Source organism: Silurus aristotelis, assembly GCF_946808225.1.
Source record: "Silurus aristotelis genome assembly, chromosome: 29".
NCBI classification, from domain to species: Eukaryota; Metazoa; Chordata; class Actinopteri; order Siluriformes; family Siluridae; genus Silurus; species Silurus aristotelis.
This window is the reverse complement of record NC_139602.1, coordinates 1,242,652-1,265,296: the sequence shown is the minus strand read 5'-3', so window position 1 is coordinate 1,265,296 and position 22,645 is coordinate 1,242,652. Positions and strand designations below refer to the sequence as shown.

The 22,645-nt window shown below is 41.4% G+C and overlaps 1 protein-coding gene across 5 annotated transcripts in view; it reads right to left on the bottom strand.

The window, feature by feature from the left end:
* The window catches only part of adgb (androglobin), a 33,435-nt gene extending 11,341 nt beyond the window's left edge, over positions 1–22,094 (bottom strand). For 4 of the 5 annotated variants that reach the window (XM_083535671.1, XM_083535674.1, XM_083535675.1 and 1 more), the window contains exons 1-20: positions 21,753–22,094; positions 21,237–21,402; positions 19,488–19,580; positions 18,286–18,354; positions 18,008–18,211; positions 15,763–15,902; positions 15,125–15,211; positions 13,291–13,457; positions 10,747–10,841; positions 9,490–9,658; positions 9,275–9,353; positions 8,770–8,920; positions 6,127–6,172; positions 4,050–4,149; positions 3,880–3,943; positions 2,818–2,926; positions 2,580–2,712; positions 1,085–1,199; positions 255–419; positions 53–182 (exon numbers count right to left, since the gene is read on the bottom strand). In XM_083535671.1, coding sequence (XP_083391797.1) covers positions 53–182; positions 255–419; positions 1,085–1,199; positions 2,580–2,712; positions 2,818–2,926; positions 3,880–3,943; positions 4,050–4,149; positions 6,127–6,172; positions 8,770–8,920; positions 9,275–9,353; positions 9,490–9,658; positions 10,747–10,841; positions 13,291–13,457; positions 15,125–15,211; positions 15,763–15,902; positions 18,008–18,211; positions 18,286–18,354; positions 19,488–19,580; positions 21,237–21,402; positions 21,753–21,832 — 2,362 coding nt within the window. In that variant the 5' untranslated portion in view covers positions 21,833–22,094. The remainder of the gene's footprint in view (positions 1–52; positions 183–254; positions 420–1,084; positions 1,200–2,579; positions 2,713–2,817; positions 2,927–3,879; positions 3,944–4,049; positions 4,150–6,126; positions 6,173–8,769; positions 8,921–9,274; positions 9,354–9,489; positions 9,659–10,746; positions 10,842–13,290; positions 13,458–15,124; positions 15,212–15,762; positions 15,903–18,007; positions 18,212–18,285; positions 18,355–19,487; positions 19,581–21,236; positions 21,403–21,752) is intronic. The other variant, XM_083535672.1, reaches the window with a different exon arrangement.
* Between the last annotated feature and the right edge of the window lie 551 nt (positions 22,095–22,645).

The following is a 22,645-nucleotide window of genomic DNA, read 5'->3' as shown; positions in this document are numbered from 1 at the left end:
ATCACTACCGTGTCCACGTATCAAAGACACTTCTAGTTTTCTCCAGACATACTTGCGTCTTTTCCATTTCTGGAGTGAGGTGTGAGGTCGATAGTCAGGATCTTCACTGCAAACAGTTCCTCGGATGTCAGCTTTCTTCCCAACGCACAGCCGAACACGTGATACACCGCTTGAATGAAGACCTGCACCAATAAAGAACAACATCCAGTTGCAAGACTGTGTGAACAGGTAACGTTCGAGTCGGAAACACTCACCCTCCAAAGATCTCTGGCTTCTGTTTTGCTGAGCGAAGGAGGGCAGACGGTCTCCTGCAGTGCCCCGGTGGCTGCTGGGAGTTCGTCAGGGTTTGAGAAGGATCTGACCTTTGCACCTAGAGCTGTGAGGATCAGCCGAGCTTGCTCGCAGAACCTCAGACTTTCCTAAATGATGGCAAAGCAAGCATGTTATGAGAAGATTCTGCATGGTGTTAACCTTATAGTGCAAAACCCAATTGCACTATAAGGTTGCAATGCAAATAAACACAGAATGCAAATCTTTTATTCATAATAAAACAAAGAACTGAGAATATCTACCATTTTAAGGAAACAAAGAAGGTAATTTTAAACTCGATGGCTAAAACAGGTTTCAAAAAACGTTTAGCATCACGTCTGGGAACTGAGGAGATCAGTTGCTGAAGTTTTGGGAGAGGAAAGCAGGCAAGTTCTCCCATACCATCAGTGATGCGACTTTAGGAACAAAGCGCTGACAACAAGCCGGATAGTCCTTTTCCTCTTTAGTCCAGAGGACGTGGTGTCCATGATTTCCAAAAAAAAATAAAAATAAAAAATCTGTCCGACCACAGAACAGTTTTTCGGACATTTTAAATGAGCTTTGGCTCTGAGGGGATTTCAGCGTTTCTGGATCATGTTCACGCATGACTACTTCTTTGCATTCTATTGGGAATAAATGTGGGTTTATGAGATTCGCAAATCATTGCATTCTGGTTTTATTTACATTTTACTCAGAGTCCTAAAATGTTTGGAATTGGGGTATTAAGACACGTAACGGTGACGAAACGTGCTAATCAACTCCTACAACCGGATACCTTTTCTAAGTGAGGAATCACTGCTTCTTCTTCTCCGAATACGAAATCGGTTTTGCTGTAGAGCTGCATGTGGACACCAACATGGACCCGGATTTGGATGCGAAGAACATGACGCCTGAAATAAATATAGAAACAGAACGTGTATCTCACGCTGACAAAACATAAGGGCGCGTCCACCATGTCTATTCCGTAAAAGAAACGAAAGCTAGCGTATGTACGTGATGGATCCTGCACACTGATCAGCCATGGCATCAAAACCACCTGCCTAATATAATGTGTAGGAGTTTCCCCTTGAGCAGCCCAGAGTCTTTAGGGCATGGACTCTAGAAGACCTCTAACATTGTGTTGTGGTATCTGGCGCTGAGACATTAGCAGCAGATCCTTCAAATCCCGTACGTTTTGAACCAGGGCCTCCAGAATTTAATGGATGAATCAACACCTTGAACTCTTTGTCATGTTCCTCAAATCGTTCCTAGACAACATGCTGCAGTGTGGATGCTAAAAGAGGACACTACCATTAAGGAACACCATTACCATGGGAGATCTTGTTCTGCAGGATGTGTGTCAAATGAACCTCCACATTATTCTACATGTGCTGTTTCTCTGTCTATGAAGATCTAAATTGTTGAATCAATAATGATTCTCAGGAGCTCCTGAGTCCACAACTAGGTTGCAAACCCATGCCTCTGGAACGTGATAGACCAATCTTTGACCTTTCTTTCTCTCTTGGTCCCTTTTTGCTGGCCTCCTGACCTCTGAATGTAGGCCCACCTCATTTTTAGGCCACTATGGAGCTTGAAATAGCAGGCTGGTTCATCACTTTTTCTCTCGAGGGTTTCCTCGGAGAAGGCTGGCTTCAATATCAGAAACGGAACATACAATATGGCAAGTGTGTGCAGGCCATGTTCTCAAGTGTAATTGTAGTAGTTTATAGTAGATGAAGAAGAAGAAGGTTGAGAGAGAGAGATAGAGGAGAAGGTGTTCCACTAGATTTTGTTACATCTGAGTTTTCCAGGCATTTTCCCTTCACTTCACTTGAATATGTAGAAGTAAAAAGAAGAAGAAAAAAGATAGAGAGAGAGAGATGGTGAAGGAAATGGGGAAGGAATAGTAGAAGGTGAAGGAATAGGGGAGGAGAAGAAGAAAAAGAAGAAGAAGAAGAAGAAGAAGGAGAAAGAAATTCAAAAGGAATAGCAGAATACGAAGGAATGGTAGAAAGGGAAGGAAATTAAGATGGAAAAGTAGAAGAAGGAGGAATAGGGGGAAAAGAAGAAAATGGTGAAGAAGAAGAGGAAGAAGATGGAGATGGAATAGTAGGAGAAGAAGGAATAGGGGATGAGAAGAAGATAAAGAATAAGAAGGAGAAGTAGAAAAAGGAAATAGAGAAGGAATAGTAAAAGAAGAGGAAGATGGAGGAGATAAGGGAGAAGAAAACAGTAGACAAAGAAGGAATAGGTGATGAGAAGAAGAGGATGGAGTTAAGAATTTTATATACCCTGGTGGCAAGGTGAGAACTGATGCCTTGCAGGACGTGGTGTTGATGGTCAGCAGGGGAGGATGAACCTGGATGTTCTTCCACGAGAAAGGTTCAACACACAGATGAGCAGGTCTGAGAACGCAATCCTTTCCTGGACATAAGACGTAAATATTAAATAATGCATATATGGTAGAGGTGTGTGTGTGTGTGTGTGTGTGTGTGTGTGTGTGTGTGTGTGTGTGTGTGTGTGTCTTACGCTCGTGACTGGTATCTCCCCAGCGTATCAGTGCTGAGTAACAGATGAGGATCTTTGTAGGCCACAGGTTGTCCACAGTCAAGAAGTAACAGCGATTCTCATCTTGTGCCTTAAAGAGAGAAGAAGAAATATAATGGTGAATATAAGAGGAGGCTCCGTTTACTCCAATAACGAGCTCCGATCTTCTGGGAAGATGTTTCACAGGATTGTGGGACACCTGAGTTTTCGAGTCGTTTTCCATACACTTGAATTTGGAGACCAAAAAACCTGTAACTCCAGCATCGAATATGTGAAAATGGCAGAGAGAAAAAAAGAGAAGAAAAAAGAGAAAAAGCAGACGATGGAGAAAGAGAATGAGATGAAGAGCCGAAAGGGAAAGAGAGGGGAAGAATGAAATGGAGAAGAAAAAGAAGAAGAAAAGGATAGAGGAAGAGATGGATAAGGAGAAGAAGGAGAAGAAGAATGAATAGGGGGAGAAGAAAATAATGAAGAAGAAGTTTGAGATAGTGAAGAAAAAGGAGGAGGAGAAGGAGAAGAAAAGGAAGAAGAAGAAGAAAAAGAAGAAGACGATGATGATGATGATGACGACGATGATGATAATTATGGTGGTGAATATGATGATGATGATGATGATGATGATGATGATGATGATGATGATGATGATGATGATGATGATGATGAGGATGGAGCTAGAAGAGAAAAAAAGTAGAAGAAGAAGACAGAGAGAGAAGAAGGAAATGGAGGAGAAGAAGTAATAAGGGGAGAAGAATATGAAGAGATGGAGAAGAAGAAGAAGAAAATAGGATAGAGGAGAAGTAGATGATGATGATGCTGGTGTTAGAGGAGAAAAAGAAGAAGAAGAAGAAGACAGAGACTGAGAAGGAGAAGTAAATAGAGGAGAAGAAGTAATAAGGGGAGAAGAGTATGAAGAAGATGGAGAAGAAGAAGCAAAAGAAAGAAACAGAAATGAGGGAGGAGAAGAAGAAAAAGATCAAAAAGAGATGGAGAATGAGAATAATAAGGAATAGAAGGAGGAAAAGAAGAAGAAGAAGAACAGTATACCTTATATTCTGACTTCTGGTACTGGTAAGTGAAGCTGCTCTCCATGTGAAACACCAGCAACATCCTAAGAGATCCAGGAAGCATCAGGTGAAATTTACATGACAGAGAAACGCTGGTCTTTAGATATCGCTATCATGAGTAATGAAATGTTTCTGTGGGTGAACCCTCACTGAAAGCACTTAATGAAGTCTTCCATATGGATCCAGGTTTCTGGAAGAGTGAAGTTCTCCTGGACCAGTGTGGTTTCCTTCCCAAGAACCGAATCAGCATCTGACAATGACAAAAGTAACAGACAGCAAGGTTTTGATGTGCGTTCTGTTTTCATCATTCGTTCTTCTACAGGATTTGTTGGTCTGGTTTGCTTTTTTTAAACGTGTCCTACAGACTCCTGATTCTAGAAGAAGGTGGAACAGTAGAAGAAGAAGAAGAAGAAGGAGACTGATAAAGAAAATTAGATGAAGAAGAATGAATGAAAGAAAGACATTGAGAAAAAAAAAGAAGCTAGAGAAAGAAATGGAGAAGGAAAAGAAGGAATAGGGAAGGAGAACAAGGAGAAGAGAGAGATGGAGAAAAAGATAGAGAATGAGAAAAAGAAGAAGAAGAAAGATACAGAAGATGAAGACAGAAAAGGAGAATGATGTGGAGAAGTGAACGGGTAGAGTAGAAAAAAAAGGAATGGGGAGGAGAAGAAGAAGATGATAAAGATGGAGAAAGAGAATGGAGAAGGAATAGAAGAATAATAAGAAAGAGAAAAGGGTATAGATGGGGGAAAAAGAAAAAGGAGAGAATGGAGAAGGAGAAGAAGAAGAAAAAAAGACAGGAAGAAAAAGTAAAAAAGAAAGAGTAGTTGGAAAAAAAGAAAAAAGAGAATGAGTAGTGAAAGAGGAAGGAATGGAGAAGAAAAGTAGATAAAAGAAGAAAAAAAGGAGTAGAAAAAAGGAATAGGGGGAGAAGAAAAAGAACAACAACAACAAGATGGAGAAGAAGAGCAGGGGATTTAGGAGGAATAGAAGAAGAATAAATAGAAGAAGAAGGTGAAGAAGATGAAGTAGAAGTAGAGAAGGAAAAAAAAATAAAGAAAGAACAATAGAAGAAGAAAAAGAAAGAAGATGGAGATGGAGAAGACGGAGGATCAGGAGATGGGCTTGGTAGTAATTTTGAAGATGGAGGGAAAAAAAAGACAAAAAGGAGTAAAAGAAAAAGAAAAGGCTGAAGATGAAGAAGTAAATTAGAAAAGTGATACAGAAGTGAATAGTGAGGGAAAGGAATGGAGAAGAAAAAAAGGGGGAAACGTAGAAGACGACGTTTTAGGGACATATGGAGATGGAGAAGAAGAAGAAAAGATGGAGCTGAAGAAGGCGATGGACCTGGTGGTAATGTAGATGTTCCACAGAAGCCAGAGCAGAGGCCGCTTCATTTAGCTTGCTCCAGGTGTTACTTAGCAACACACTAGGCTCCGTAGGAAAGCATGTAATTGGCCTGTCGTGATGAGGGGCCAAGTGCAGAGTCACGATCGGATAGATAGTGTGTGTATGTGTGTGTGTGTGTGTGTGTGTGTGTGTGTGTGTGTGTGTGTGTGTGTGTGTGTGTGTGTAGGTGGGTATCTGTCTGTTTGTGCAATGCTATTTAAAAAGAGAAAGACCAGGCATGTAAGAGAGAATGTGAGAAAGAAAAGAAAGAAAGAAAGAAAGAAAGAAAGAAAGAAAGAAAGAAAGAAAGAAAGAAAGAAAGAAAGAAAGAAAGAAAGAAAGAAAGAAAGAAAGAAAGAAAAAAACTGTGTAATGGTGATAGCAAAGTTCTCCAGCCATCAGATACCATCTGATCCCTTATTAGAACACTGACGGCTTCCGAGTCGGCAGCTGCTTCACGTGATGACATGAGACTCGAGTTTGTGGACACCTCACCATCACACCTCCACTCTTCTGGGAAGATGTTCCACCAGATTTCATGTTCTAGCCGTTCAGATTCATCCCAAATGTGTTCCATAGAGTTCGAGCTCTATAGGAGGCCACTCAAGATCTTCCACACACATCCAGCCCATGGAAAGCAGATCTTCATGGACCCGAGTTTGATCTCCTGGGTCAAGGGACATCTTGTAAAGTGGTGCGCCTCCGACTTTGTGGGAACAGTTTGTAGAAGAAGCTCATACGGCTAGAAAAGTCGGGTGTCCCGATACTTTTGGCGGTATCGTGTACGTGAAATGTGCATGCGGGTAAAAAAAAAAAAAAGAATGTAAGCGATCGTTACCGTCTGCGACGTTTTTGTCAGTCCTCTGGATCTCAGATGCTTTAACCTGGGAGGAGATAAACAAGAAAATACAGAGTAAACAACAACAACAACAACAACAACAAATAATAATAATAATAATAATAATAATAATGATAATAATAATAAAGATCTGATAAATTAATGATGAAAAAGGTTGTGAGTGCAAATGTACACTCAAATCATTAAAGAGTTAAAGATCGTTCGCATCCACAATGTTTGCTGAGAGAGCTTCAAGCTGGAAGAACAGAAGGAGAGAAGGAGAGAAAAGATGGAGAGTTGGAGCTAAAGGGAGAGTTGGAGTTGGAGAAATGTAGTGAGTTGAAGTTGGAGGGAGATTGAGAGATAGAGTTAGAGTTGGATGGGGGTGTTGGAGTTGGAGGGGGAGTTGGAGAGGGTGTTGGAGTTGGAGAGGGAGTTGGAGTTGGAGTTGGAGAGGGAGTTGGAGTTGGAGAGGGAGTTGGAGTTGGAGTTGGAGAGGGTGTTGGAGTTGGATCGGGGTGTTGGAGTTGGATCGGGGTGTTGGAGTTGGATCGGGGTGTTGGAGTTGGATCGGGTGTTGGAGTTGGATCGGGTGTTGGAGTTGGAGAGGGAGTAGGAGTTGGAGAGGGAGTTGGAAAGGGGTGTTGAAGTTGGAGAGGGAGTTGAAGTTTAAGGAGGAGTTGGAGAGGGTGTTGGAGTTGGAGTTGAAGGGGGAGTTGCAGGGAGTGTTGGAATTGGAGTTGGATGGGCGTGTTGGAGTTGTTGGGGGTGTTGGAGTTGGAGTTGGAGTTGGAGAAAGGTAATGAGTTGGAGGGAGAGTGAGAGATGGAGTTAGAGTTGGAGCTGGAGTTGAGGATGGTGTGGTGGTGTAAGGATTAGCCACACTGCCTGATTAGCATTTCAGTATTTAACCACTAATTAAGTGGAGCAATCGCCGCATCTCCCAAGCGTTCCTTCAGACAACTTGTTTAAAGCGATAGAAAGTAGGTGTCACCATGGCAACAGCGTTACTGAAACCTTTTTATTTTATTATTTTCTCCACTTTCTTCCTCAACCATGTGCTACGGCCTGAGGTGTCATCCCACTGTGGCGTTTAGATGTGGAGGACAATTAAGGGTTCGTCTCTGTGCCACATCTGACCAACGACAGCAGTGAGTCAGAAACAGGCTGTGAGTCAGTGTGTGTGTGTGTGTGTGTGTGTGTTGGAAAGAGAAGAGAAGAGAAGAGAAGAGAAGAGAAGAGAAGAGAAGAGAAGAGAAGAGAAGAGAAGAGAAGAGAAGAGAAGAGCTTTGTATCTTGGTGCTATCACCACCGTGCTTCAGTAGAGCGACATTTCCTACATTTCTAGAATTCCTTGATTTACAAAACTACATTTAAATTACAAAGGAATGCTCGCTGGACACACACACACACACACACACACACACACACACACACACACACACACACACACACACACACACACAACCATCCATTTTGCTCGGTCCTTCCTAAACCCCCAGTGAGACATCTGCCCTAATGACTGACAGGATAATTGTGCTGCTTTTTATACCGTTGAGGACATGACCTGTCCTTTTTTCTACTTAATTTTTTTTTTTTTACATAACAGCACCAGTGTTATGTTCTCTCTCGGTTCCTCTGCATGCGCTGGAGGAGAGACTTCTGCTGACATTGGTGCCGGACAGACGGGTTGCAGAGGCAGTCAGGGTTCACTGCCGCCTCCCAGCAGTGTCACATTTACACACATGCTGCATTCAGAGAATTCAGAGCGCACAACCGAACATCTGCACAACCGAGCAGCCGCACAACCGAGCAGCCGCACAACCGAGCAGCCGCACAACCGAACAGCCGCACAACCGAACAGCCGCACAACCGAACAGCCGCACAACCGAACATCCGCACAACCGAACATCCGCACAACCGAGCAGCCGCACAACCGAGCAGCCGCACAACCGAGCATCTATACAACTTAACAACTGCACAACCAAGCAACTGAAGCACAGCGACATTTCACACATTTCTATAATTCCTTGAATTCCTTGAAGAGAAGAAAGGAATTCCAGGAATCTGCAAGCTTTAATGATGTCCTAATGGTCCCTAATGGTTTCCACTTGATACAAACCTGTGATCGACAGTACAAGTTGCCAAAAGTGTTTTATTGGTTTTAAAACCAATACAACCCCTATTACAACCATTAAAACCAATACAATTCCCATTTAAACCATTATATCCAATGTGACTCCCATTATAACCATTAAAACCAATACAATTTTCATTACAACCATTAAAAACTGATACAATCCCCCCCAATCATAAAAACGAATTCAAATCCCTTTAAAACCAATACAGTTCCCATTAAAACCAATAAAACTCCCATTATAACCATTAAAACCAATACTATTTCCATTAAAGCCACTAAAACTAATATTACTCCCATTATAACAATTAAACACAATACCATTCCCATTAAAACCATCAAAACCAATCCAACTCTCATTATAACCATTAAAACAGTAAATTTCCCATTAAAAAACCAATCCAATTTCCATTATAACCATTAAAACCAATACAACTTCCATTAATATCATCAAAAACCATTACAAATTTCCTTTCAGCTGCTCAGCACGTGGACGCAGGTCGTACCTCAGAATCATCCGATTTGTGGTTGGTGTTAGTGATGTCAAGGTGGGCGGAGTCACGGTCCTCGTTCTCTTCTGACTCCGAGAATGAATCAAGGTTAGAGGTGGATGTGTTGCGTCGTTGACCAAGCAGCCTTGGAGGCATATTTGAATCACTGCAGTACAAAAACACACACACACACACACACACACACACGCTATAAGGGACTCTGCATTATGAAGGTGTGTATTGACTCGTAATGGTGCATGTTCTGTAAGACAGCCAAACAAATCGATGTTTGAAGCTTGATAGCGGTCTTGATATCTAAATGCACCCTTCCTCCCACACACAGGAGTGTACTTAGCTCAATTACACACACACACACACACACACACACACACACACACGACTGTTCAGCACAAAGCACACACAGCCAGACCCTGCATCTATTAGAGAAACAGCATCACAGTTTTAAATAACAGAATCACACTCACACACACACACACACACACACACACACACAGCGTACATTATAAGGGGTGTGAGTTTGTAGTTGATGAAAGGACTTGCCACCGCGACGTACTGCTCAGGCCTCTCGACTGGGATTTCTGCAGGAAAACAAACACATTGTTATATAATTATGTTTTATTATACAGTATTGTAGCTGGAGGACACTTCAGTGTGTCACACACAAACACACACACACACACACACACACACACACACACATCTACGCAGACCCACTTTTGGGTTCGTCCGTAATATCAGTTTCCTTCTGGGTACGGATACATTTGGAATAAGGTGCGAGGGGAGGTACAGCCACCAGGGGGCAGTCTCTGGTACGAGTGAGCAGGATCGAGTGGCTGTGGAGCTGACAGAGTCCGTTTTGTCGCAGTGTCTGTGATGCGTCTGCCTGAATAACACACACACACACACACACACACCTATTTGCAAAGTTTGCTGCAAAAAGAACGATCTTCAATACAATGGTGCATTCGGTCCAATCAAAGCCTCTCTGGAGCTCTCCGAAAGTCTAAAAATCTCTCCGAAAGTCTGAAAAGTCTCAGAAACTCTATGGAAATCTCGAAAAGTCTCCAGAAGTCTCCCAGAACCAATATATGATCAATTTAGCACAAAATAACATTTTCAGTAATTAGCAAAAGTGAACATATGTGTTGCTGATTAGCATGCACGGAATACCTAGCATGCTAGGTTTTTTTTCTCACTATGGATCATTCTTTCATTCAATCCTTTTTTTTATTTATACATTTATTTATAAACGTAATTTTTTTTTCTGCATTTCCATATTATCATATATTATATGTAATATTTAGTTTATTATTATTTAATGCAATTTTATTAAATTATTCGATTAAACTAAATATTACAGAGGTTTTGCCCAAAAGCGCTTCTAAGCTACGAAATGTATCTCGGAAATTGAAACTCGGGAAAATAAGTTCCACCACGTTCGTCTGATGTTTTGACCCAATGAACATTACAGTTCTAGATTAATGAAGGTGTATATGTCTGTATGTTGACGTTTCTACAATAGAACCCATTTAAAAATACAAAACACTAGAAAGTCTGTGTTCTGAGCAGCCATGTTGATGTCTTTTGCTAAATGCAGCATCAAATTGAACGTTAGCATGAAATTCTGCCCTCGACTCCAACTAGGAGACCCAAACTTGTTCCAGCATGACCGTAAGTCCACAAATCCAGGTCCGTGAAGATCTGCTTTCCTTAGGTTGTAAGCTCCGGCCTGCTTTTGAGATCCAACCCTATCGGGATGAATGCGAACACCACCCACCCCAGACCTCCTCACTTACTCACTTCTTTATCAGAACCTGATTTTACTAAGGAGCTGATTGGAATCTCACAAATCCACACAAAATCTAATGGAACATCTTCCCAGAAGAGTTGAGCTTATTGTAAGAGCGAATGAAAGTCTGTCGTTGTGGAACGAATGTATTTCAATATTTGTGGAATTAAACAAGAGAGTACCATCTGGCCCAGCATGGAGGTCTTCTTCTCCTGCAGGTTAAATGGATGGAAACTGGCACACACGATTATCCGAGGAGCTGGAGGAGGTCCACTGCCTAGACCGGCACGAGAGAAGGAGAGAGATAGAGAGAGAGAGAGAGAGAGAGAGAGAGAGAGAGAGAGAGAGAGAGAGTAATCAGACAGACGGAAGAACAGTGCATATGCTGTACATATGTGTAATTGCACAACCGTAGCACATGCTGTACTGGAACAGAGCATTTCTGTCATTTTGGGAGGGGCAACAAATCATGACCTCACATGTTTACAAAACAACAAATTGCTAATGATACAAACCCCAATTAAAAAAAAAAAAAAAAAAAAAAAAGTTGGAACGCTGTGTATAATGTAAATAAAACCAAATGCTAATCTCATAAATCAATATTCTTTGCACAATAAAAATTTAATAAAAGAATATTCATTGTTCGAACTGAGAATACAGATTATTTTTAGGAGAAATCATTGAGGTTGTTTTAAATTTATTTGTTGCAACACATCTTAAAAAAGTAGTCTAATGTCTTCTGTTCGTATACATCTATTAACCGAGGAAACCATTTGCTGAAGTTTTGGGAACGGAATGTTGTGCCTTGTGTGTGTATTACAGGATTCTAGCTGCTTAACAGTTCTGGGTGTTCTTTGTTGTGTTTTTCGTTTGACACATCAAATGGTTCTGATTCGATATGTTTTCTATGTTCTATGTTTTTGTGACTAAACATATGGGTTTATAAGATGGAATTGTACACAATTGGGTCTGTGAGTGTTTGGAAAGTGACTAATCATTTTGTTATTTTGCCTCAGTCCACCATCACAAAAGATCTGAAATGAAGCCATTAAGATGTGATTGAACAGGGTATCGCAGGATCCTCTGCTTTGTAAAGACAAACCCTTTCACAGATGCTTTTCATGTACTGAAGAAAAAACTGAAGGCAGAACGAACCACAATTGGGCATCTTATTGAATGTCTCGGCTAACAAGAGAGGAACCTCTGTCCTCTAAAGTCCATGAGTTCAAATCCCTGCACTGGTTCCACGGCTGTGCCCTTGATCAACTCTTAACCTTCAAGTCCATGCTTGTTTAAAGGAATCTCTCCGAATAGGGGGGGTTTGCCAAATGGCATAAAAGTGAATGCAGAAGATCAGGTGACCATAACCTGTCGTAGATCATCAGCAGACATCCTGTTCCTTTAAATCTCAAGAAAGCGTTTCAGCCCACAAATGTTCTGATCAACAGGAGAACTTCTGGGACCACAAATCACTTTTTCTGCATTCTGATGTTTGACTTTAACAGTAGCTTAAGATCTTGTCTCATAACTACTGAGCGATCACAGAGAATGGAAATGACACAAGCCTGAAGTGAAACATCTGGAACTAAATCCATTCTGTTCCTGAATGTCACATGAGCATTCACTGGTCCTGCTTCTACAGATGAGGCAGGTGAGTATCGAGTCCTTACAGAATTAAATAAATTATATATGGAACAGGGTTCTAGGGTTAATGAGATGACCTATTCTTCATGTTCTAAGGGAAAACGCACTGTAAATGTTCCTGCAATATTAATAGGATGAGCTATATGTGTACGCGAGCGTGCCGAGGAGATATTCCTTGAGGCATGGAGGATCTAGGGCTTGGTGCCAAGTGTATGTATGCCACAGCATGTTACAATCCCTGCCTGATTAATTGGTACCGACCACCAGTGAAAGAGCGAGAGGGAAAAGACGGAGCACAGAGCGAGATTTTCAATAGCAGACCTTCCAGCTTTCAGCATGCTGGAATTCAGTCATTAACCTACTGAAGCTAATGACCCAGATGAGCCATATGGTAGCGCTAATCCTCTCTCTTTCTCTCGACGGGAGGCGCAAGGCGACGCGTTGATACGTCTTCCCGCGTTCTCGTACGTCAATGTCAAATTTCCCATAGCTGTCGTTTTGTGTGTTTTTCATGTATGCTAGCTGAGGATGCTTTCGGAGAGCGGGTCGGTCGCTTCCTTTAAACCGTGTCGTTGTTTTTTTGGCTAATAAACCTGTCGAGAATGCTTACCTTGACCTTAGCACATGGCCCAATGGAGCACAGAGACGGAATTATTGATATTTTGTTGACGGTTTTAGCATGTCGATTTAAATTTCGTGTCCCGGAAGCATTCTGTGAGTAAATAATGCATGTTACACTATAGACATGGATAGCAACACAATATACTGATATACAGGGATAAATGTAACCAACACCAGCACACACACACATCCAATATGTCTTTCTATCTTGGTGAAGGATTTCCGCTAGTTCGTGCTAGCAGCTAAAGAAAGAAAGGGCACATGAACTTTACAGTAGACTGAATTTATTCTTACAGGGTCGTTATAGTACCCCTGAGGTTTAAGGAGCCCCAAGAGTGGCAGCTTGGTGATACCGGGGTTTGAACTCCTGACCTTCTGATCAATAACCCAAAACCTTAACCACTGAGCTACCACCTCCCAAATGATACACGCTGTATGTGCATGCTTGCTCTTGGACATACCTTCTCCAGTACCTTTTTCTCTGTTAGCCTCTTTTGGTGAATCCCCGGTGGCATTTAAGTCGATCGATGGCCGTCCATCCTCGGCGCTCTCCTCCGTCGGCTGAAACTTCGGAATGGTGTCTTTCAGGTATCCCCATATCTCTGTGACGTACCTTGACCTGGGCCTGCTGACCAAACCAACGGTTACTCACCACTTACTAAAAAGTATATACCCTACAGAACTGCCAGTATCCTGAGCCGCTACATTTACATTTAACAGACATCCGCATCCAGAGCGACTAACAATGATCTCATGTATACACCTGAGCATTTGAGGGTTAGCAGTGGTAGCCTTTAAATCAGATTACGGTTCCTGTTCGCACGCCACTGGTTTTGTATCGATTAATATCCTGCTGAGGGGATTAATGATCCGAAGCTAACCAGCTGAATGAACAGCGAGCGTATCAATCAATGAACAGCAATTAGAGGAAAACATAATGTCTCTGAAATCAATACACTGTACACAATCGCGCCAAATTTATCACCCTGCACCTTTCGGCACTAAAGACAAATAAAGAACCAACTGGACCTTTATTTTTAACCTTCTGAATTTTAGCTGAAGTACCCTGCAGTTTGATTTATAAAGCCTCTAGTCAGTTTTGCGTACACTGTTCTAGCTACAACATACAGGAGGATCCCACACCCTGTTAAAGAAAATCACAGTCATAATCACTTGGCCATGGACACAACATGTGTCATGTGACCAGAGAGAATGTGTTTACACTTCATGTTAATATACACACTTTCATTCTTAGACAAGGTTCTGAGGCAGAGGAAATATTATTGGTTGGTTGATTGAGTTGTTTGGGGAACTGATTGGGTAAGTGGTTGATTGAGAAGGTTGAATTGGTACTTTGATGAGATGTTTGTTAATCTGATTGGGTAAATGGTGGATTGGGGGGATGATGAGTTTTTTTTGGTTGGTTTATTGGATATTTTGATGAAATGTTTGTCAATCTTGTCAATGGTTGATTGGCTTTGATGTGTTGTTTGGTTGGTTCAGTGAACTGATTGGTTGATAGGGTAATTTGATTGGTTGGTTAGGTAATTGGACGAATGGTTAGGAGGGATGATGAGATGTTTGTTGATCTGATTAGGTGATAGTTTATTGGGTAGTTCGATGAGTTTGATTGGTTTGGTGAGGGACTAGTTGTTTGGTTGGTCTGTTTAGAAGATTGGGTAATTGGTTGGTTACAGAGGTTGATCAGATGTTTGGTTGGTTCAGTGAACTGATTGGTTGATAGGGTAATTTGATTGGTTGGTTAGGTAATTGGACGAATGGTTAGGAGGGATGATGAGATGTTTGTTGATCTGATTAGGTGATAGTTTATTGGGTAGTTCGATGAGTTTGATTGGTTTGGTGAGGGACTAGTTGTTTGGTTGGTCTGTTTAGAAGATTGGGTAATTGGTTGGTTACAGAGGTTGATCAGATGTTTGGTTGGTTCAGTGAACTGATTGGTTGACTGGATTGTTTGATAAGATGTTTGTTGATCTGATTGGGTGATTGGTTAATTGGGTGGTTTGATGAGTTCAATTCATTTTTATTTGTATAGCGCTTTTAACAATGAACATTGTCTCAAAGCAGCTTTACACAGATAATGTGGTGATTAAAAGTAAAGTTGTTTGGAAGGTTCAGTGAACTGTTTGGTTGATTGATTGGATTGTATAAAGTGTTGTTTAGGTTGAATATGTGGTTGGATTGTTGGTTAATTTAATGTAATTACACATAATAAACATAGCTAAAAACAATGGATGACAAATTAACAAAATAATCCAAGTTGTAGGAGGGTCTTACTTAATCGGGAGAAACTCCGGGATCCATCCAGTCAGACAGTGGATGACGCTGAACTCTTCTATCTCTTTGCTGGTATCCTGCACCATCCTAAAAAGATTCGCAACAGCAAATGACAAAGCTAAAAAAAACATTACTCATCGTTTAAGGCTGATACGACTGTGGGCAGTTTCTCTATACATCCTACTGGTGTTTGTATTAAGACTAAATCTACTTGTGGGCTAATCTAATGAGCTAGACGAAGAACTGAACCTGGTGGAACTGAATTGAAGCGTTCGACTTCGTTACGTGGCAGTTTCAAGTAACTGGATGTGTGTGCATGTGTGTGGCCTGTTGCTCCTCTGTTCTCTTTCTCGTTCTTGAAGAATCCAGATGGCTGATGCCCTAATTGCGCCTCACGGGATGCTGCGTTCGAGCAGGCCAGCAGCTATTAATTAAGTGCACCATTTCACAGTTTTCTCTCCTCGTCGATTCAACTTGAGGCATTAAAGTGACATGGACGTGGCAGAGCACCGTCTCGACCTTATCTCACCACGCAGGTGAACTTGCGCTATATGTGTCTTTTTTATTCGATACCATGATGTTTTTCAGGGTGACAAAAGCACTCATCATAACGATAATGATAACGCATATGTACTTACTCCGTACTGGCCAGCTTCAGTATTCCCTTAGTCAGCAGCATAGGCCAGAGTTCTGATTGGTTGGCACTCGCTGGAAGTAGCAGATTGTTTTTTTCGTCAAACGGCAACCAATCGTCAACTGTGATCTTCCTCCAGCAGCCCTGAGACAGAAATAGGAGCAAATCAGATACACACTTTTAATGTACCAATGTATATCCGATAACACCGGGGTGATATCTCAGCGGGTTCCTGTGAAGACTCGCCCATGAAATGTTACTGTAACTGCTTTAGCTGCACTCGAGACTGAATATTCTCTCGATTCAGCTTTACTGGAGAGAAGCCACGTGTGTCAAGAGATTAATTTTACCAGATTTTTTTTTATTTATATTTGGATACCCAAAGTCCATTAGTGTAGGGGTTCAGTCCTTGACTGAAGTGTACTTGATTTTAATAGAAAGAGAGAGAGAGAGAGAAAGAGAGAGAGAGAGAGAGAGAGAGAGAGAGAGAGAGAGACTGCTCTTAAATGATTATTATTAATATTATCATTATCATCATAGTAGTGTTAGTAGTATATGAATTAATTAATTATTTCATTCATTAAATCTTTTGAGCTACTGATAATTAAATAATAATTAAATAATAATAATAATAATAATAATAATAATAGTATGTGGTTAATATATTGTTAAAATTGTAATTTCATTTTAATAATATATTTTTTTTAATTAAAACTATATATTTTTATTATGATTGTTATTATTATTATTAATAAATAATAGCAATACTAATTTATTTATTTATTTATTTATCACTACGGCTACTTCTAATAATAATAATCATAATGATGTTCATGTTCAATATACAGTATTGTTAAAATTGCTTATTCTCACACTAATAATAATGAAAATAAATGATTAGGGTTATTATTATTATTATATAATTTGTAATAATAATAGTAATATATAAACACCTTTTTCTTCATTCATTCATTCATATTTATTCATATTTACTACTACTAAATATTATAATGTTTAATATATTGTTCAAATGTATATTATTATTATTATTATTATTATTATTATTATTATTATTATTATTATTACTACTAATTCGTTAGTAGCAATAAAGGGAATACTAATTGATTCATTCATTACTACTAATAATATTGTTCAATATGTAAAATTATTTATAATTAATATATATAATTAATAATAATATTATATATATATATAAATAATAAAATAACAACTAATATAATTCAAATGAATTGTTTATGTTTTTTATAATGGATGTTATTTTATTATTAATAAATATATAAAATAGTTGGTGCAAACTGAAGCTGCAGCACTTGTGGAGGCACATTTAAATACCCATCACACACACACACACACACACACACACACACACACACACACACACACGCTCAGTTGACAGATAAGCCTGGTGTTCTCACTTAATCACTGCCTGCAGGACATCTTCTGGCATCCTAAAGAGGAAGAAGAAAGCAGACGTACGTGGCTGTAGGTGTGGAGAGTTTCACCTCTTACTCACGCTTTACCGCCTGATCACTAGTGTCGATATCACGCAGGGGTCAGCGTGAGCTTTTCTCTAACGCTGCATCACAGAGCTGATAAACAGCTAATAGATTACGCTGTGGAGTCGCTCGTACGAGTCTGAGCGAATTCAAAACACTGGATTTAGATGATGAACCACGTTGGAGTTTTAAAGACAAAATTCAACATACAAAGTGGCTCCACTGACCACCCATTGTTGGACATACCATTATAATAAAGCTTCTCTATTTTTTTCTGGGAAGGCTTTCTAACAGATTTTAGGGTGTGTTCGTTCATTATCTACAAGAGTGTTAATGAGATGTTGGAGGAGATCACAAGGCTACAGTTCATTCCAAAGTTGAGAAGGTCAGGGCTTTATACAGGTGTAGTTCTTCTCCATACTTCTCCAACACATCCTGTCTTCCTGGAGATTGCATTGTGCACAGAAGCACCATCGTGATACAGTCTTTGAGTCTCTAAGTTCCAAGGGAAATACAATTTCAGTTGTTCCAGTTTAGGGTTTGAACCATTGGTGGGATAATCAGGGGTGCACAAACTTTTGGCCTTATAGTGTGTGTGTATATCCCTCGTATATACATATTTATATTTGAAGGACTTGAGATTATTTATAAAATCCAGCACTGAAGAACATCCCTGCGGTCAAATTTTCCAATGATAGCACCAATGGCTCCATGAGCTTCATGAGAACTTACCATCCAGTAGAGACGAACCACGTATTTCCCATAGGCGTTGAAGAGAGGAATGTGGCCCTTCACCGCTTTGCAGAGGGAATAGATGTGCTCCCAGGGTCTCCAGGGGCTTGCAGTGGCCTCCTCAGATGTAGAGTTGCCCTCACTTGGTTGTCTGCTGCACACTTCCCATACAATGTAGATCTCGCTGATGATCCGGCGCATGAGCTGAGGGTTGAGATAAACACCAGTAGGACATACGTGCGTCCACTTTTGGTACAAATCTGTTTATTAATACTTACTTCGCTGGACATTAGGTGCTCATTGGCTGACATGAGATCACATGACTCATTTTGGACGACTGCCGGCGTCTGGAATAAAATAAACGTTAAAATGTATTATTTCTGACTATATACTAGTAATAAGGCTGTTGGAGTTATCTCCTGGTGCTGTTTCTCCTTCTAGTTCTCATTTTCTTCTACAATTCATCTCCAAATTCATCTTAAGCCGTCGATGAAAATCATTGTATTCGCAAAACACTAGCGGAAATCCTTCATGGAGCTCTGGAAGGTCATTAGGAAATGTTTGCAATCGACGTCTCACTCTGGATGGACCTGGAACCGGATGTTCCTCTGGTTCCAGGTGTAAATAAGCAGCGTATTCGTTCAGATTCAACCGACTACCAAACAATGGAACAAAACCCATTTAATTACCCAAGTAAAGTTGTAGCTGGTAGTTTCAGCTGATCTTTCGTGATGTTTATAAGCTGTGTCGGATTGTTGTTCTTAGTCAAACCCATAAACAGACACAATACTTGAGTGGCAGGCCGTGTATTTCACCCTGAGGCCTCCTGTGATGTTCTACCTGAATCAATCCACCTCTTAATCCCATTATTATGATGCCACGTCTCCAAAACCCATCAGTATTATAGAGAAGTGCAGTAGATCAGAGCTGCATCACACTCAGGATCTCCTACAGTCAGAATAAGCCTGAAAAACAGCTGTTAAATCTACAGCAATATACGTGAGCTTCTGCTACAGATGTGGGATGTGAGCTCTGACTAGTGCATCCAATCGAAGGACGTGAAAATGCAGAGGTTATTGGACGCCTGCTGGATGGCCCCAGTATGAGCAACTCGCAATCTGATTGGTTAAAGGAACAGCTTCAAGCAACATGTACTTTAAGCTACCCGCCGCACTCGGAGCTGATTTCTGAAGGTCTTACAGAAGATAACTTTGACCCCGGCAACATGTGATTGCTGAAATCTGATTGGATCGAACTCCAACGTATACAGACACTCCTTGAAGCAACACATAAAAACTTTCGATAGAGTTTAGGTCAGAAGAAAAGGTCATGCTGGCCCTGATGGCGCTCCTCTGCGACACTCCTGGATTCTGGATTTCTGGGTTCTACCTTCTCCATTCAGAGCGTTTGGGTTCGGAACCTGGAACAACGATGCGTAAATATATAGAGTAGTTTAACAATGTTTGTGGAACGATCTTACCTTCTGAACGATGTGCTCCATGGGCCGTTTCCAGGTGTGAACGTTCAAAGATGCAGGGATTTTCACCTTCCCTTCGGGGTCCTCGAAGTATTGCTGAGAACATCGTGAGAGAAACGAATCAATTATTAAATGGAAAATGCTCTTGAAGATTAAGGTTCTTATGAACCGCCTCACTTTGTTCGGCTCATGCTAACAACCACGCTATATAAAATCCATGGAAATGCCACTTATTTGTCAACGCCCTCATTCCATTCAGCCCAGAACTTTAGAAGGTTAGAAGACAATGCAACCGAGTTACTTGTCCAATCATTGGCAAAAGAACGTCCAGACCAAGAGACGCACGTTTTGAAAAAGTTGATGGAAATCTTATTTGTGGAATGTGGTTCTGAGTTTGGTTTTGGTTGAATTCAGGCGAAGCAGAGACACGGTTCCTCTAAAGCTCAAGCAAGGAACAAAGAGGAACACCAAACTAAAGTGAGGAGACCCTAGCACAGACAACTTATGTTGACGATGATGGAACGTGAACAGTTTGGAGAGTCCATTCGTTGTCAAATGTGGTTTTCTCCAGCAGACCCAAACTAAAAACACCATCAGTGCCATTCCACACAATGTGTCCAGATGTTTCCAACTGTTTCTTAAGTTCTTTGAGACCATGCATGGAACCCATTGTTACTCTCACAACCCTGGTACCTTCCAGACCTCGAACTAGGTGTGACCAATGGTCGATTGATTCTGAACTCTACAGATACATATAGTAACATCACCTACTGTCCATCTCAAAAAACTGGTCCACTGGGGACACACAGAACATCATCATAGAGTAGCAGGACACAAATAAGATCTACAGTGCATCCCCACGTTCCTCTCCTGGATTTCACAAGGTCAGCGTCACCTCTCCTAGTGATGCGAGCAAGGTGATTATCTCCGAACACCTGCTCAGATGGAACCCCATCACTACGTGGCAGGTGGTATCCAGGTGTTAAACACCACCTCTGGTGCTGAGAAGGCGTTCACTAGGAGCTAATTATGGATGTGTATATATATAATAATTAGTGTAATAACCCCCAGGCCTCCTCACTTCTTCAACTACATCAGTCCCCGATTTTACTAACACCTTTGTGGCTGGATGAGATCTTACAAATCTCCACAAAATCTAGAGGAACATCTTCCCAGAAGGGTGGTGCTCATTGGAAGAGCAAATGAAGACTAGCCTAAAGTTTGCAAACACCTGGTCATGAGTATGGTTTGTGCTTTTTTTGAGTATCGCATTCCACATTTGGACCAAATTTGCTATTAGAATTTCCTCCACTCTTCTTTGGAAGATGTTCCTCAAGATTTCTCACATTTGGGCGCATTCAGACACCGAGCAATGTGTTAGTAAAGTCAGGTAGTGACGTCGGTGAAGTGAGGGGGTGCAGTCAGCGTTCACATTTATCACAAAAGTGTTTAGTAATGGTGGAGCTCTATAGAAGGAGATCTTCCACTCCAAGCTATGCAAAGCAGATCTTCATGGAGCTGGCTTTGTGCACAGGGGCAGGGTCATGCTGGAACAGATTTGGGTCTCCTAGTTCAAGTGAAGGGAAAATTTCATGCTACCACATCCGAAGACGTCCTACACAAATGTGTGCCTTCGGTTTTTGCGAGAACATTTTGGAGAACCACCACATGTGGCTGGAAGAATCAGGTGTCCACATACTTTTGCCCAAATAGTGTAAATGTTTATTCATTGTTTTTTATTTTGAAACTCACATTTACAGGACTCTTCCTCGCTTTGGCATCTTTCGCTCCTTTGGCTGCGTCCCATTTCTCTGCGCTGACCTCTGCTTCGTTCCACTCGGGCCAGATGTTCTCACAGCTCCTCAAGGCCTCGCCCGAGGAACTCCCAGAAACACCAGAGACACGTGACGAGGAGAACCTGCAGCCAGAGTTACAATCCTATTCATTAGAACAACGTGGTGAGCAGAAAGAAAGAAAGAAAAAAACCTCTGAGAACATGCAAAAAGCTTAACATGGAGGACCAGGGGACCAGAAAACCAGGTTCTTCTCCTGTCAAATCTTTGAAGGTTAAGATGCTTTTCTGCTCAGCACCGTTTGTAAAGAGTTCCTGATGGTCAGCTCAATCTAGATTTCTCTCTCTCATACACAAGAGTGCTATGAGTGCAACCAAAGAGCTTCAAGATCTTCATGAGCAGCGAGAACGCCGTTTTAACTCGGAAGTAACTACAGGAACATTAATTCTTTAGCGATAATGAGGAAATCTCTTACTCTTTAGTAGGTGACTGGTCTTTGGAGGACAAGTCACGGCTGGATGAACCATCTCGTTTCTTCAGCGTCGGTTTCGACATTTGGGTCGTTTTTTTCCCGTAAAAGGAAAAGTGAAGTTGGAGCGCAGATCGAGAAAGTCGCGGTTGTTTGGCTGCGTTGCCTGGCAACGACGTCACATGGGACCGAGGCTTCTCCGTTTAATACGTCGGTGTGAGAGAGAGAGAGAGAGAGAGAGAGAGAGAGAGAGAGAGAGAGAGAGAGATGGAGGGAGTGTGTGTGTGTGTGTGTGTGTGTGTGTGTGTGTGTGTGTGTGTGTGTGTGTGTGTGTGTGTGTGTGTGTGTGTGTGATAGAGAGAGAGAGAAAGTGAGAGTAAGAGAGCGAGAGAGTGAGAGAAAGAGAAGTAAGAGTGAGTGAGACAGAGAGAGAGAGAGAGAGATGGAGGGAGTGAGAGAGAGAGAGAGAGTGTGTGATGGAGAGAGAGAGAGAGAGAGAGAGAGAGAGAGAAAGTGAGAGTAAGAGAGCGAGAGAGTGAGAAGTAAGAGTGAGACAGAGAGAGAGAGAGAGAGAGAGAGAGAGAGAGAGAGAGAGAGAGAGAGATGGAGGGAGTGTGTGTGAGTAAGTGAGAGAGAGAGAGAGAGAGAGAGAGAGAGAGAGAGAGAGAGAGAGAGAGAGAGAGGAGATGGAGGGAGTGAGCGAGAGAGAGAGTGTGTGATGGAGTGAGAGAGAGAGAGAAAGAGAGAGAGAGAGAGAGAGAGAGAGAGAGATATGGAGGGAGTGAGCAAGAGCAGGAGAGAGAGAGAGTGTGTGATGGAGTGAGAGAGAGAGAGAGAGAGTGAGAGAGAGAAAGAGAGAGAGAGAGATGGAGGGAGTGAGAGAGCGAGAGAGAGAGAGA